This window comes from Apteryx mantelli, chromosome 23, assembly GCF_036417845.1.
Source record: "Apteryx mantelli isolate bAptMan1 chromosome 23, bAptMan1.hap1, whole genome shotgun sequence".
Taxonomy (NCBI): Eukaryota; Metazoa; Chordata; class Aves; order Apterygiformes; family Apterygidae; genus Apteryx; species Apteryx mantelli.
Genome location: NC_090000.1, coordinates 338,303 through 350,163, shown reverse-complemented (window position 1 = coordinate 350,163; position 11,861 = coordinate 338,303). Strand labels below are relative to the sequence as shown.

At 58.9% G+C, this 11,861-nt stretch overlaps 3 protein-coding genes across 4 annotated transcripts; 2 read left to right on the top strand and 1 right to left on the bottom strand.

Annotated features, from left to right (window-relative positions):
• Positions 1 to 170: 170 nt before the first annotated feature.
• Positions 171 to 2,198, top strand: TTC36 (tetratricopeptide repeat domain 36). The gene is made up of 4 exons (XM_067310203.1): positions 171 to 246; positions 809 to 981; positions 1,362 to 1,550; positions 1,655 to 2,198. The coding sequence occupies exons 2-4, from the start codon at positions 876 to 878 to the stop codon at positions 1,921 to 1,923; spliced, it is 564 nt and encodes a 187-aa protein (XP_067166304.1). The 5' UTR covers positions 171 to 246; positions 809 to 875; the 3' UTR covers positions 1,924 to 2,198.
• Positions 2,199 to 2,609: 411 nt separating this feature from the next.
• On the top strand, positions 2,610 to 6,536 carry TMEM25 (transmembrane protein 25). 2 transcript variants are annotated; one of them, XM_067310161.1, is made up of 8 exons: positions 2,610 to 2,780; positions 2,854 to 3,126; positions 3,253 to 3,543; positions 3,621 to 3,758; positions 3,829 to 3,859; positions 4,049 to 4,149; positions 4,278 to 4,364; positions 4,472 to 6,536. In XM_067310161.1, exons 1-8 carry the CDS (start codon positions 2,699 to 2,701, stop codon positions 4,543 to 4,545), a joined length of 1,077 nt encoding a protein of 358 aa, XP_067166262.1. In that variant the 5' UTR covers positions 2,610 to 2,698; the 3' UTR covers positions 4,546 to 6,536. The 2 variants fall into 2 exon arrangements, with proteins under 2 accessions (XP_067166262.1, XP_067166261.1); XM_067310160.1 differs by having other exon boundaries at positions 2,854 to 3,543.
• A 79-nt stretch (positions 6,537 to 6,615) lies between these two features.
• Positions 6,616 to 11,688, bottom strand: IFT46 (intraflagellar transport 46). The gene is made up of 10 exons (XM_067310162.1): positions 11,650 to 11,688; positions 11,114 to 11,259; positions 10,638 to 10,712; positions 10,418 to 10,511; positions 9,834 to 9,962; positions 9,282 to 9,403; positions 8,572 to 8,638; positions 8,229 to 8,289; positions 7,527 to 7,612; positions 6,616 to 7,051 (listed from the first exon to the last, which is right to left on the bottom strand). Exons 1-10 carry the CDS (start codon positions 11,671 to 11,673, stop codon positions 6,956 to 6,958), a joined length of 900 nt encoding a protein of 299 aa, XP_067166263.1. The 5' UTR covers positions 11,674 to 11,688; the 3' UTR covers positions 6,616 to 6,955.
• Between the last annotated feature and the right edge of the window lie 173 nt (positions 11,689 to 11,861).

Below are 11,861 nucleotides of genomic sequence, written 5' to 3'. Positions count from 1 at the left end.
TTTTGATTTATTCTTAAGTGAGAAGTTGTTTTCCCAATGTCAGTATTGGTGTTACGCTCCCAAGCTGGCAATCAGCGTATGTGAGGGAGGATCTCCTCGCTCAGAGCGGTCGGTGTCTGCGTTCCTCCCCCCGGAGGTGCTCGGCGGGAGAGCACGGCCGCCCGTCCCGGTATTGCGCGAGGGCGCCGGAGGAGCCCGGAGGAAGCGGTGGAAGTGTGACCGAGGCTTTGAGGGATGCTGAGACAGGTGGGCAGCTCTGCGCGGGGCCCCGGGGGTGTTTCGCAGCCGGCTGAGGGCTTGCCAGGGGACTGCTCCTGCCCAGGTGCACACCGGAGGGCGGTTTGGTCTTCCCCGAAGACGAGGGGACTGGGAGCAGGCCGGAGCACGGGCGGGGTCCGAAGGGCAGCGATGTGAACGGTGTTGTGCTGGAGCCGCAACCAGGGGTGACCCCGGCAGCCCCACGAGCAGGCAAGGACGGGGCGAGGGGAGCTCTGGCCCTTGGCGGGAGCCCGGGGGCTTATGTGCAGCGCTTCGGTGGGGGCGAGCGCTAGCGGTTGGCGGTTGCAGAGCCGCTTTGCCTCCCGTTTGCCCCCTGAGCGAGGCGGCGCTTTAGCGGAGAGGCGCTGGGCTCGCGGCCACTGACGTGCACAGGTCACCTTGGAAAGTTTGGCCTCTTCCAGCTTGGCTTCTGCTCCAGCCATTGGCGGGGGTGGTGGGGCGGAGGGGCTCTGCGGCCGGGCCGGGATAGGATGGGGAAGGGGGAAGCGGGGCCGGCGGTGTGAACATTAACCCACCGTGCTGCCGGCAGGCGTCTGTCTGTCCCGCAGCCCGCGCCAGAGGGACCTGCCCCGCTGGACCTGGGTACCGGAGTCGCCATGGCCACGGCGAACGACAGAGCCGTCCTACAGACCATTTTTAGCCCCAGCACGCCTTTTGGGGATATCCCTGGGCTGGATGAGGAAGAGGAGGTCCAGGAGGAAGGTGAGTCGGCCCCGGTCACAGGTTGCTGCTGGTAGGTGCCCGTCATCAGCGGTGCGGTGGCAGGGGTGCTGCAAGGCGGGGGAGGCGCGAGCAGCCCCTGCTCGGCCGTGGGAGTCCTGGGCCCCGCGGTTCCCACGTCCTGCTCGCGGCGGTGGCCAGGGGGCCGCACACGAGGGTGCCGGTTGGCTCTGGGCTGCAGCCGCCCAGGATCTCCCCAAGCCCCCGGCAGGGCCCGGAGCGGGACTGGCCCCAAGCCGTGGCCTCCTGGCCGGGAGGCTCCCCGCGGCAGCGCCGTGGGGCGGCGAGGAAAGCCCTCGTCCCGGGGCCGGGCACATCCCCGGAGCGCGGGACCAAAGCAGCACCCCCCCCCGGGGCTGCAGAGGAGGCCTTCGCGCCGGAGCTGCTGGAGCAGGTGCGGGACCTGGAGCTGCAGGGTGTTTCTGCCGCCGAGTCTGGCGACGTGAGCGCGGCCCTCGAGCGCTTCAGCGAGGCCATTCGCCTGCTGCCCGAGCGCGCCTCGGGCTACAACAACCGGGCACAGGCCCTCCGCCTCCGCGGGGACGTGGCAGGTAAGGGCGCGCGGGGCGCTGGGGCTCGCACGGCGGGGCCGGGGCGAGTCTCCGTGCAGTGCTGCTGTGCCAGCCTGCTGCAGCTCTGCCCTCCCTCCGGGCAGGCGCCCTGCAGGACCTGGACGAGGCCATCCGCCTGGGCCGGGGCCGGGGCCGCGCCGCCTGCCAGAGCTTCGTGCAGCGCGGCCTGATCCACCGGCTGCAGGCCCGGGAGGAGGAGGCCCGGCGGGACTTTGCACGTGCAGCCCGCTTGGGCAGCGCCTTCGCCCGGCGGCAGCTGGTGCTCATGAACCCCTACTCGGCGCTCTGCAACCAGATGCTCTGCGAGATGCTAGGGCGGCTGCGCAACCCCGATGGCCCCGGGGCCCAGTGAGGGGGCCGAGGCCGGGCAGGCATTCGCTCCCGGGGTGGGCAGGAGGGCACGTCCTTCCCGAGGCAGCAGCCGGCTGGAGGAGGTCTCTGTTCCCGCGCCACCACCACGAGTCGGGCTCAGGCTGGTCCCCAGGCACAGGGCTGCCCGTAAACACCGTGCTGCTCCGAGCCGAGGGCTCAGCGGGGACAGCCGGCTGCTGCTGTCTGCTCTGGGGCCGCCCGGGGAACGTGTTTGGCACTGCGGCTTTGTCACAGCTCTGTCCTGAGCTAAATAAACCTTCCTGCCTGCCTGGCACTGAGGCTCTGGGTGCAGCGCCGTGCGCGGTGGTCGGATAACTCGCCCCCTCTGGGTGTGCATGCTGGGAAAGGGGGCCTGGGCACTCCTGCCAGGGCAGACGGATGTGCAGCCCTACACGTGGGATGTGGGGCTGAGCCGTGCCGAACCGGTGGGGGCGGAGGACGTGGGGACGTTGGTCTCCGGCAGCGGGATGCCTGCGCCGTAGCAGGGCTCGTCAGCGCAGCGCTGCCGCGGAGGGCAGGATGGACTGACGCACCGCGCTGGGGAGGACGAGCGCCGGGAACGCTCGGGGCCGAGCTGGGGACCGCCCCCGTGCCGCCCCTGTGGCTCTGCGTGGCCGCAGCGGCCCGCGCTCAGCGCCGCACTGCAGGCAGCCGTGTCCCCCGGCCCTGCCGTGTGCAGGGGCTGCCCGGCACCGGCCCCGCGGCCCGGCCCGACCTCGGGCCCTGCCCTGCTGCAGCGCGGAGCCGGTGGTGCAATGGGGCATTGCAGGGGCTCGCCAGGGGCAGCCCTGGCCCGGCTGCTGCTGCTGCTGTGCATCCCGGCGCTCTGCCCCGCAGGTGAGCCCACGCGGGGTGCCTGGCGCGCGGCTCCCACCCGCCGCCGCTGTGACGCCCTCGGCCTCTCTGGCAGGGCTGGGCCCCACCATCGATGGGCGGGTGCTGGCAGCGCGGGCGCTGCACGAGGGGGAGAGCCGGGCCTTCACCTGCCGGGCCCCGCGCCCCGCCGCCACGCTCGCCTGGTACCTCGATGGCCGGCAGCAGGAACCCGACAGCCCTGCGGAGCACAGCGCCGCCAGCACCTTCACCCTCACCGCCCGACGCACCGACCGCCAGCTCACCTGTGCCCTGACCGACCCGGCCTCCGGGGACGTCGCCAACGCCTCCGTCCGCCTCGACGTGCAGTGTAAGCTATGGGTGCTCTCGCTAATGAGAGCTGCCCTCGTCTGTGTGGGGCTGGCTAAGGGCAGTGTGGCTCACGGGGCGCTGGCAAGCCCCAGCGCCGTTCTCACGGCCGTGTCCGCCCGCCCAGTCGCGCCCGAGATCCTGCGCGCAGACGCCCGGTACGCGGAGGCCGAGGGGCCAGGGCTGCTCGTGGTGCTGCTGGCGCTGGTGCAGGCCAACCCGCCCGCCGCCGTCACCTGGGTCGGTCCGGACGGGCGCGCGGTGGCCAATGCCTCTGAGCTCCTCACCCTGGATGCCGGCAGCCACCCCACGCTCGCCAACCACACAGTGCGCCTGCGCCTCGGCGCTGCGGCCGGGAGTTTCTCCGTCAGTGCCGCCAATGGCCTGGGCGTCGCCAACGCCTCCGTCCCGGCCCCAGGTAGGTGCCGTTGTCTCCGATGGGGATGGGGACGGGGATGGCGCGGCGGGTGCTGAGGGCCCCCGGTGCTCGCGCAGGTCTGCTGGACGCCCGCCTGGAGCTGCCGCTCCTGGGGGTCGCTGTCGGCGGAGCGCTGGCCCTGGGCGCCCTGCTGGGCCTGGGCTGGCTCACCGCCTGCGTGGCGTGCTGCCGGGCGAAGCCGGAGCCGGAGCCAGGTAAGGGCAGGCAGGGGCCAGGGCACCGCTGTACCCGCACTGCCGCTGCCTGACGTCCTCCTTCCTGCAGGGCTCCCTGGACCCGCGCCCCTGCCTCCAAGGTAACCCCCTCGCTCCTCGCAGGGCTCCATTTGGGGGAGAAAGCGTTCTCTTGACACCCGCCTCCCCCGCGCTCCCCAGGGAGTGCTGGAGCCTCCCGAGCGCCCCTGCGTCAGGGCCCTCGCTGTGTCCCGGGGCCCCGGGGCTGTCCGGCTGCAGGGTGTTGCGCTCAGCTGCTGCTCCTGTCCCAGGTGCTCCGGCTGCCTGCAGCCTGAGGGTGTGCGGCTGCCCCGCGAGAACCAGTCCCTGCCGCCCAACCTGCGCCTCAGCGACCTGGCGCAGGAGCCCAGAGGTGAGCCCTGGGGACGCTGAGCCGTGGGGACAGCTGCCTACCACGCGGGGACCCCGGGTAAGGGCTGCAACGCTTCTCACTCTAACCCCCTTCCTTCTTTCCGTCCATCCTTCCTTCCTTCCCCGTAGCCAGCCCTGGAGACGCGGGAACTGGTGCCAAGGCGGAGGAGAGGGCCCAGCCGGAGCTGGAGAAGACCCTGGTGCTCAGCAGCCTCGGTGAGGGGAGTTTTGGTGGGCGGGCAGCCTTGAAAGCCGTGCAGCGGATGTGCTGGCCTCTACAGCTGCTCCAGAAGGCTACGGCAATCGTTGTCTTTGCCTTGCAGGGTTCGTCCGGTTCCCAATGACTGGCTACATTTACAAAGTGTCCAGCATGAGCAGCGATGAGATCTGGCTGTGAGATGTGGCATGACGCCTGTGAGCCTCGGTTAACCCTCTCCAGGAGAGTCCATCAGCTCTGCAGCACTGCAGCCCCCTCCCAGGCCGCTCTTCCCCCAGACCCTCCCAGGATCCCAGCCAGCAACCAGACTCCCTCCGTGGTCCGTGCCAGCACTCCAGGTGGGATACAAGCAATACTGCAAGCATCCAAAATCTCCATGTCTTCCTTGCTCATCACTCTGGAGGTTGCCTGTCTTCCTCGCCCACCAGAAGCCTAGCTGTTCTCGTTGAGGACCTGCAGTGCAGACTAGCTCTGGTGAGCCCAGGCCGGGGAGCAATCCCGCTAGGGGAGAGTGGGTGGGCACAGGTGTCCTGCAGAGCCCCTGGCGGAGAGCCTTCCCCTCCCAGATCAAGGGGGTTTGGCCTCTCTGAGGCCCAGGGACTTGCTAATGCTGAGGATTCCTAAAACCCCTTCTGATCCTGGCTTTTCTGCCTAGTATATTAATAATTTGTGTGCCTGCCAACTCGGCTGCCATCAGGCAGAACTAGGCTTTAATTGCCCAGATCACCTGCATTCCAAAATACTGAGAATCAGGTGTCATCTTGGGAAGTATGGGTGGGCACCCAGTGTTTTGGGGAGGTGTCGCATGAGGGAGAAAGGGACTGTTCTACTTCCTTTGGTCTGAGATGGACAAGAGCACCTGAGAACAGGGTAGCAGCAGAAATGCCAGCTGCCTGCAGGGTGTTCCTGTTCCACGCTGCCCTTGCAGCAGGAAAAACATTGCTCATGTGAGCAGAGACAGAAATACCGTGATGGCTCCCTGTGCTGCTCCAGTACTGGTGAAGAAGAGGTGGAGCAGTGATGTACCAATAACCCCAGCATTAACACCAAAGGAACCAGGTCAACTTCCTGTAAAGGGAAGCGCCTCTGGGAATGGCATTTTGGGGACAGGAATCTCTGCCCTGCCTCAGACACCCTCATGCAGCTACGTGTAGGTAATGGCAGTATGGGAATGCCTGGGGCCTGTGCAGCCAAGTCCTGAGAGAAACCACCCCCTAGTTGCCATTTTGCTCCAGGAGGCTGCTCTGCACCCTGGGCTGCTCCCGTGTCCCGGCTCTTATCCTTAGTAACAGCCACTTGTGAGCTGTGTCCCCTGCCAGGGTGCCAGTCTCCCTTACTTCATGAACATGCTTCTGGACAGAGCAACTCCTGAAGCCACCGGTGAGCTCTCTCATCACTAGCAAGTGGCCAGAGCTCCAGGGGCTGCCTGGCACTGGGTACGTGTCGGAACGAGCACGCCTGAGGGTGCCAGGGAGTCATGCTGGGTTGCTGGCGCTGAGCAGCCCCTTGGCAATACATTAAGCTATGCATTGGAGCAGCGAGCTGGCAGTAGCTCCCTTAATTGTTTTCAGTAGCTGTGCTGTTAGCCAAGGCATGTTTTTATTTAACTTATGCGCTTTAAAAATAGATTATCATCAAAATGCAGCAAAGCTGTTTATAGACAGACTCTGTCAAGCTGCTACTGCTTCGATTCCTCCCAGAGCAAGGGTAAGCACCAGCCTGGGGTTTAGCAGGTTTGTGACCTGCTTGCTCTAGGAACCTCGCCGCCTCTGCCAGAGCTGTGACAGACATGTGGGCAGGCAACATGCCAGTGGCTGCAAAGAGTCTTCCCAACAGCAATAAACTAAACTCAAGTGTCTGTGTAGTGCTGTACTGGTTATTTCTCCTCATCATTTGTTTCTCCGCTGAACTCCATTAAAACAGCTGGTGGGAGCAAGAAATGTAAAAACTCCTCCAGTTAACACGCTGCTTTCATCAGCCTTTGACCCACCGGGAGCCTAAAACGAATGCGTCTTGTGTCACCTGCTGCCACCCGCATGCAGTGAGAGGTAAGCAAAGAGCACTGTCCCCTGCCAAGCTCTTCCTGCTTTCCCAAACTCTTTTTGGCACAAAATGTAGAAAGGAAGCAATGATACTGTTGCCCATAACAAACTGACTCGAGAATAGAAAAAGGGACTCAATAACAAGGGGCAGAGGAGATCTGAGATCCCTGGAGTACAGTAAGACCTTGGAAAACACCAGGTGAATCAGTTTGGTGTCTGAGCATGGAATTTATTTCCACCTGCTGCAGGGCTTGTAAGGTGCACTCTACAAGTCTGTACTCTGTAGTGTGTCATGTGGAGTCTCTCATTTGGAAGAGCTAGTTTAATGCTGTATTCCTTGGGAACAAGTCAAAAGGGAGGGATTAGGCAGCATCTGCAACAAATGCTATGAATAAAACCCTACTCTATGATTCCCTAGCAGCTTAGCAGTGTCCATAAAATATGGGAGTCTTTTGGAATGCTGTGCTTTGCCTTATAACTTGGTTTGGTCAAATCTCTAAACCCAGCAGCAGATTTTGATCCAGGAGATTAGGGTTTAAGGTGAAGCTTCATGTAAAGCTTAATACTTCTGCTTCTGCTGCTTGGGAAGGCAGGTTGGATGGAGGGCTCCTAGCCTTCTTCCCTTCAGCCAGGGATTTGAAATGCTGCAGGAAAAAGAATGCATTAGTGCAAAGATTTAACTCTCAATAACTAGAATATACACAGCATCTGAAAACACAAGCCGCTTTCCCTCTGGGTGACCTGTGTGGTCAGCAGCTACCTAGAGCCTCGTGTTGGCCTCTGGGGTTTCCAACCTAGTGCTGTCCAAGTTCCTGTCTGTGCTTGGCACAGTCACCGTGACTTCACTGGGAAAAATATTCTGGACTTATGCTGGACTGTTAAACAATGATGTATCCCAGCCTTGTGGTAAATCAAAGGCTCCTCGTGTAATGCTGCAATACCAACATCATTTCTCTGAGATATTAGGAAAATGAGAAGCTTTGAACATGTTCTTTGGGCCCCTTTTATGTTGGCCTATTAGTAGTTTGCAATGCACACAGTGTAGCAAGGCTAGATTTCAGGACAGAAGTTTTGTAATGCTCCCAGCTGAGTGAGCGGAGCCTGGCTGGCATCGCTCACCTGTGAGTTCTTGAATTCCGAGTAGAGAGAGAAGAGGACGTGTAGAGGCTGGATCCGACTCTTGTACACAGGGATGTCCAGAATGGCTGCAAACAAATATCAGAAGTGCGTGAGAACACCTGGGCTGTACTGCCCTGCAGAGAGCGCTGTAAGTACAAGTTGAACTTCTCACTGCCTCCCATTGCTTGCGCCTTTGTTCATCAAAGACGGCACATGTCTGGCACAAGAGTCCACTTCCCATTGCAGGCAGCTGAAAATGGTCTTGACTTCTCGGGGCTGAACTGGCATCTATATAGGCCTCTTGCTTTTAGTAACACAGTGCTGGGCTAGCTGCACACTTGTGTCTTCAGCAGTCAGTGGTGTACATGACTGGAGTTGGTCTGTCCTGAATATTCAGAAGGACCAAGTGCATCTAGAAGTACTGGATTGCCTTTTTTTCCATCTAAATTCTTGGCACAGAAGGAGAGTTCTCCGATCACTCTCATCAGCCTGCTCAGCAGAGCAGACAGAACCTAAGCCCCTGCCTGAGGAATAGCGCCGAGCTTATAACTGCCTGAGATGTCCTCTTGAGACCAGCATGAGATAATATCATTACCTCACAGTATCTTTTAAAGCTTCATATTTCTATTTTCTGGCAGCTTCTGGGCTAGGGACAATCGGATGCCTTTAAATGAGGGGAAGACAGCGATATTCTCTGCTTACCACATATCATGTCGATGTACTCAGCCAGGCCACAGTTTATCTCCGCAGTTGGGAGACCCACCTGGAACAGAGGGGTTTGTCAGCTCCGTCCGCATACAGCAAGAGCCTGAGAGCATGTGCTAATGTTAGGCCCAGCACAGAGGCTACCTGGGCCGTGGCTGGGAATTCAGGCATTAGGCTGCTCCCCTGTCCCCTGGTAAGGGAGAAAGGGTAGGTGAGGAACAAACCTAAACTGATCAGGCTACAGGCGAAGCAGTCAAAGCGGAACAGAAACCTAGATTACATGCAAGAAGGTTACTAATATCATGCACTGAGCTAACTACTCATCACTTGGACAACATACCTTTCCCAAGAGCTCTTCAAATTCTGGTAACCATTCCTGCATGAGAGTTTCAATGTCAGGCATTGGTCTGCAAGGGGAGGAAAAACCACATACTTCAGGATTATATGCAGGCAATGGAAATGGTCTCCTACTGCCAGACTGGTGTAAATGGGACAGCCTCTGTTCTGTCCTGTTGTGGGACAGCATGTCTGCAGAGTGTCAATTCAGGCATTTTTAAGAAACCAAGACTAAGCTTTAAAGGTGTAATGTTTGTGCTTGGCACTGTGGCTAAAGGAAGATGCTGGAAACAGCATATCCTTTTGAGTGAGGCTGGACAGCTCCAAATTAAGAGTTTGGGCAGAAGGGAGTGCCACAGCAGCTGAGAACTGAATCAGGACATGGTAAGAATAATAGTCTTGCCTCCCCTGATTTACTCAGGTTTTTCACTTTTTGGCAAACTCACTGCTTGCGTGAAGTTGCAGGTTAGATGTCCTAGCTGTTGAGCTAAGTTACACAAAGAAAGAGAAGGGCAGAGGGGGAAGTGAGCGTCCTGCATACATAGATTGGATGACTGCCCTGTAAAGCCACAAATGCCTTCTCCCTCTTAGCATCACTTGGATAGTTCCACTCAGCACTCCTAGGCTCTGCTACTAGCCTTCCGCTGACCCCATTTTACACTGCACAAGTACATGCAGCTGCTAGCGTAAAGGAGAGCTGGTGTAATGACTCACCTGGTGTAATGGACAGTGGCAGGGGCTTTGCAACGATGCAGCTCACTGATACTTTCAATCCAGCTGTCAATGGCTTTGGGGTTCTTTTCTGCATTCTCTATACTCTTCACTTTTATCTGCTGCTAAAAACAAAAATATGAATCTGAAAATACATTGTGGTGGATTTTTGCAAACCCTGTGTTCACTCCTGATTGAACTTTGCATTTGCTCTTTCCTAGCTGCACTATGCCAACTGGTTTCTGCAGACAGAAGAGCAGCTGGGAAACAAAATGCTGAGTAAAACCAGGTAGTGACAAACAAAAGGAAACAAAACTTCAGCTGAAGGAAACAAATAGATACAAAGTCTATACTAAGACTTCCCCAAAGCAAGGTTTTAGATGCATTTCAATCTAAAGGTAGGAAAGTTTTTTTTTTTCTCCCCTTTTTTCTGTTTTTAAAGCCAAGTTATCAGTTTTGCTGCAACATTGTATTCATACAGTCACAAAAGTAAGAGTAAAATGTAATTTTTTCCTATGGTGTGCAGTAAATGTCTCCTTTCCCCTCATAACTCACTGCGATGTTGTGCTGTTTGGAATTCTCTGTTAACCAAAGAGAGAGCACTGTGGGATCCGACTGCTTTGTAGATGGCTCATCTAGGACGAGCAGGCCAAGGCTGTCAGGTTTGCCATCTGGACGTGGAACCTGCAGATAAACAGAGAACCTGTTTTCTATGTAACTCCAAAGGAGGAGAAATAGAGGCTGTTTAGTACAGACCCTCTGTGTGGTTTAATCTTCAGACTCCAAAAGCAATTGGTAGGCCTGCTCTTTTGAAAAAGCAAATGTATGAGTTGTCATTACAGCAGTACCTGAAATGCACAAGGTGTTGGACAAAGAAAGGTATAGCTGTTACCTCAAATGATGTATGCTTTGCTTTAAGAGGTCACGGAGCTGACTACACCAGTCATAATCATTTTGAGTGTGATTTCCTAGGTCTCTAGTACTGTACCTCCCACAACTCAGAGCAAAGGTATCTCACCGCTGCACAGATGGTGTGGTTGGCCTCTTGGCTGCACAGCCTGACTGTCAAAATCAGCAATGCTACATACTCTTTCAGCACATGCAGCAGGAAATAGAGAGGTACCTGAAAAATTGTATACCTTTAAAAATGCATCAATGTCTCCAACAGCAGGAATGAAGTCTGGAATGAAAGGCTGCAGTTTGTGCTCAATTTCTATTATTTGGGGAGTATACCTGAAAAACACACACACACACACACAGACACACACACACAGAGCACAGGTAACTCTGAAATTACCTGCAAAATTTATCATTAACTCAAAGAAGAAGTAAATGCAGGCTACAACTCCTTCAACTCACCTCCTTATATATTCAAAGAGTTCTTTAATTTCAGTAGATACTGGCAGATAATCATAGTCTGCTGGATTGTAGGCACTAGAGAAAGGAAGGGACGTTCAGATGAAGATTAAATTACAGGAGGTTCTGTACAAGCATGCTAAAGGGAGAAAGGCAAGAACCGGGACCCAGCTGTACATCAAAATTACGAAGGAAATATCTTGTAATGCTCCCAAGAGAAGAGTTCGTGCATATGATAACAATACTGAACTACTTTTTGCCATAGGCATCCTAGCCAAAGCAGCACCACAAGGACAGAGAGTTAGTTTGTTGGGTTTTTTTAAAGAATCGGTGATCACAAAACAGTTATGCGTGGTGGATATGCGGGGGGGTTAATGATCTGCAAAGGGCAGCCACGAGGAGACCAGAGGAGCCCTTCCCCGCAGGGTGTGCGGTTTGGGAGCGGGAGGGTAAGGGCCGGGGGACGGCGATGCCCTCACCCCGCCGGCGGGGCGCCGCGCTCCTCCTCCTCGTCGTCGGCCGAGTCGCTCTCGGAGCTGTCGTCCTCGTCGTCGTCGTCATCGTCGTCGTCGTCGTCGTCGTCGTCCTCGCTGGGGGCCGCGGCGCGGCGCGGCGCCGCCTCCTCCTGGGCGACAGGACCGGGCCTCACCTCGCCTCACCTCGCCTCGCCTCGCCTCGCCGCGCCGCGCCGCGCCGCGCCCGCTCCTACCTTGCCACCGCCCTCCTCGTCGCTGCTACGGCCGGGCCGCGCCCGCGGGGCTCCGCCGCCCGACCAGGCCGGCCCCGACCCCGATCCCGGCCCCGGCCCGCGCCGGCCCCGCCGGCGCCCCGCTGGCGGCGAGAGGGCCCCGGGCGGCCGCGCCGCCGCACCGCCCGCCTCCTCGGGCTCGGGCAGCTCCAGGCTCTCGTCGTACGGCTGGTCCTCGACGAGGCGGCTCTAGGCAGAGAGGCGGGCTGAGGCGGCGCGGCGCGGCGCGGCCCGATCCGGCCCCGCGGCCCTCCGCCGCCCGCTCACCTCCAGCGCCCGCGGCTCCGCCATGGCGCCCGGGCCCGGCGCCGCGCCGTCGCCATGGCGACCTGCTCGCGCGAGACCTCGCCTCGCTAGCCGCCCGCACCTAGAGCGGCCCGCCGGGCTCCCGTCCCGCCAGCCTCTATGGTCGCGCAGCGCCTGCCGTCAGCGCTCCCTGGAGGGCGAGCGGCGCGCTGCGGGGAAGGGGCCGCCCGCAG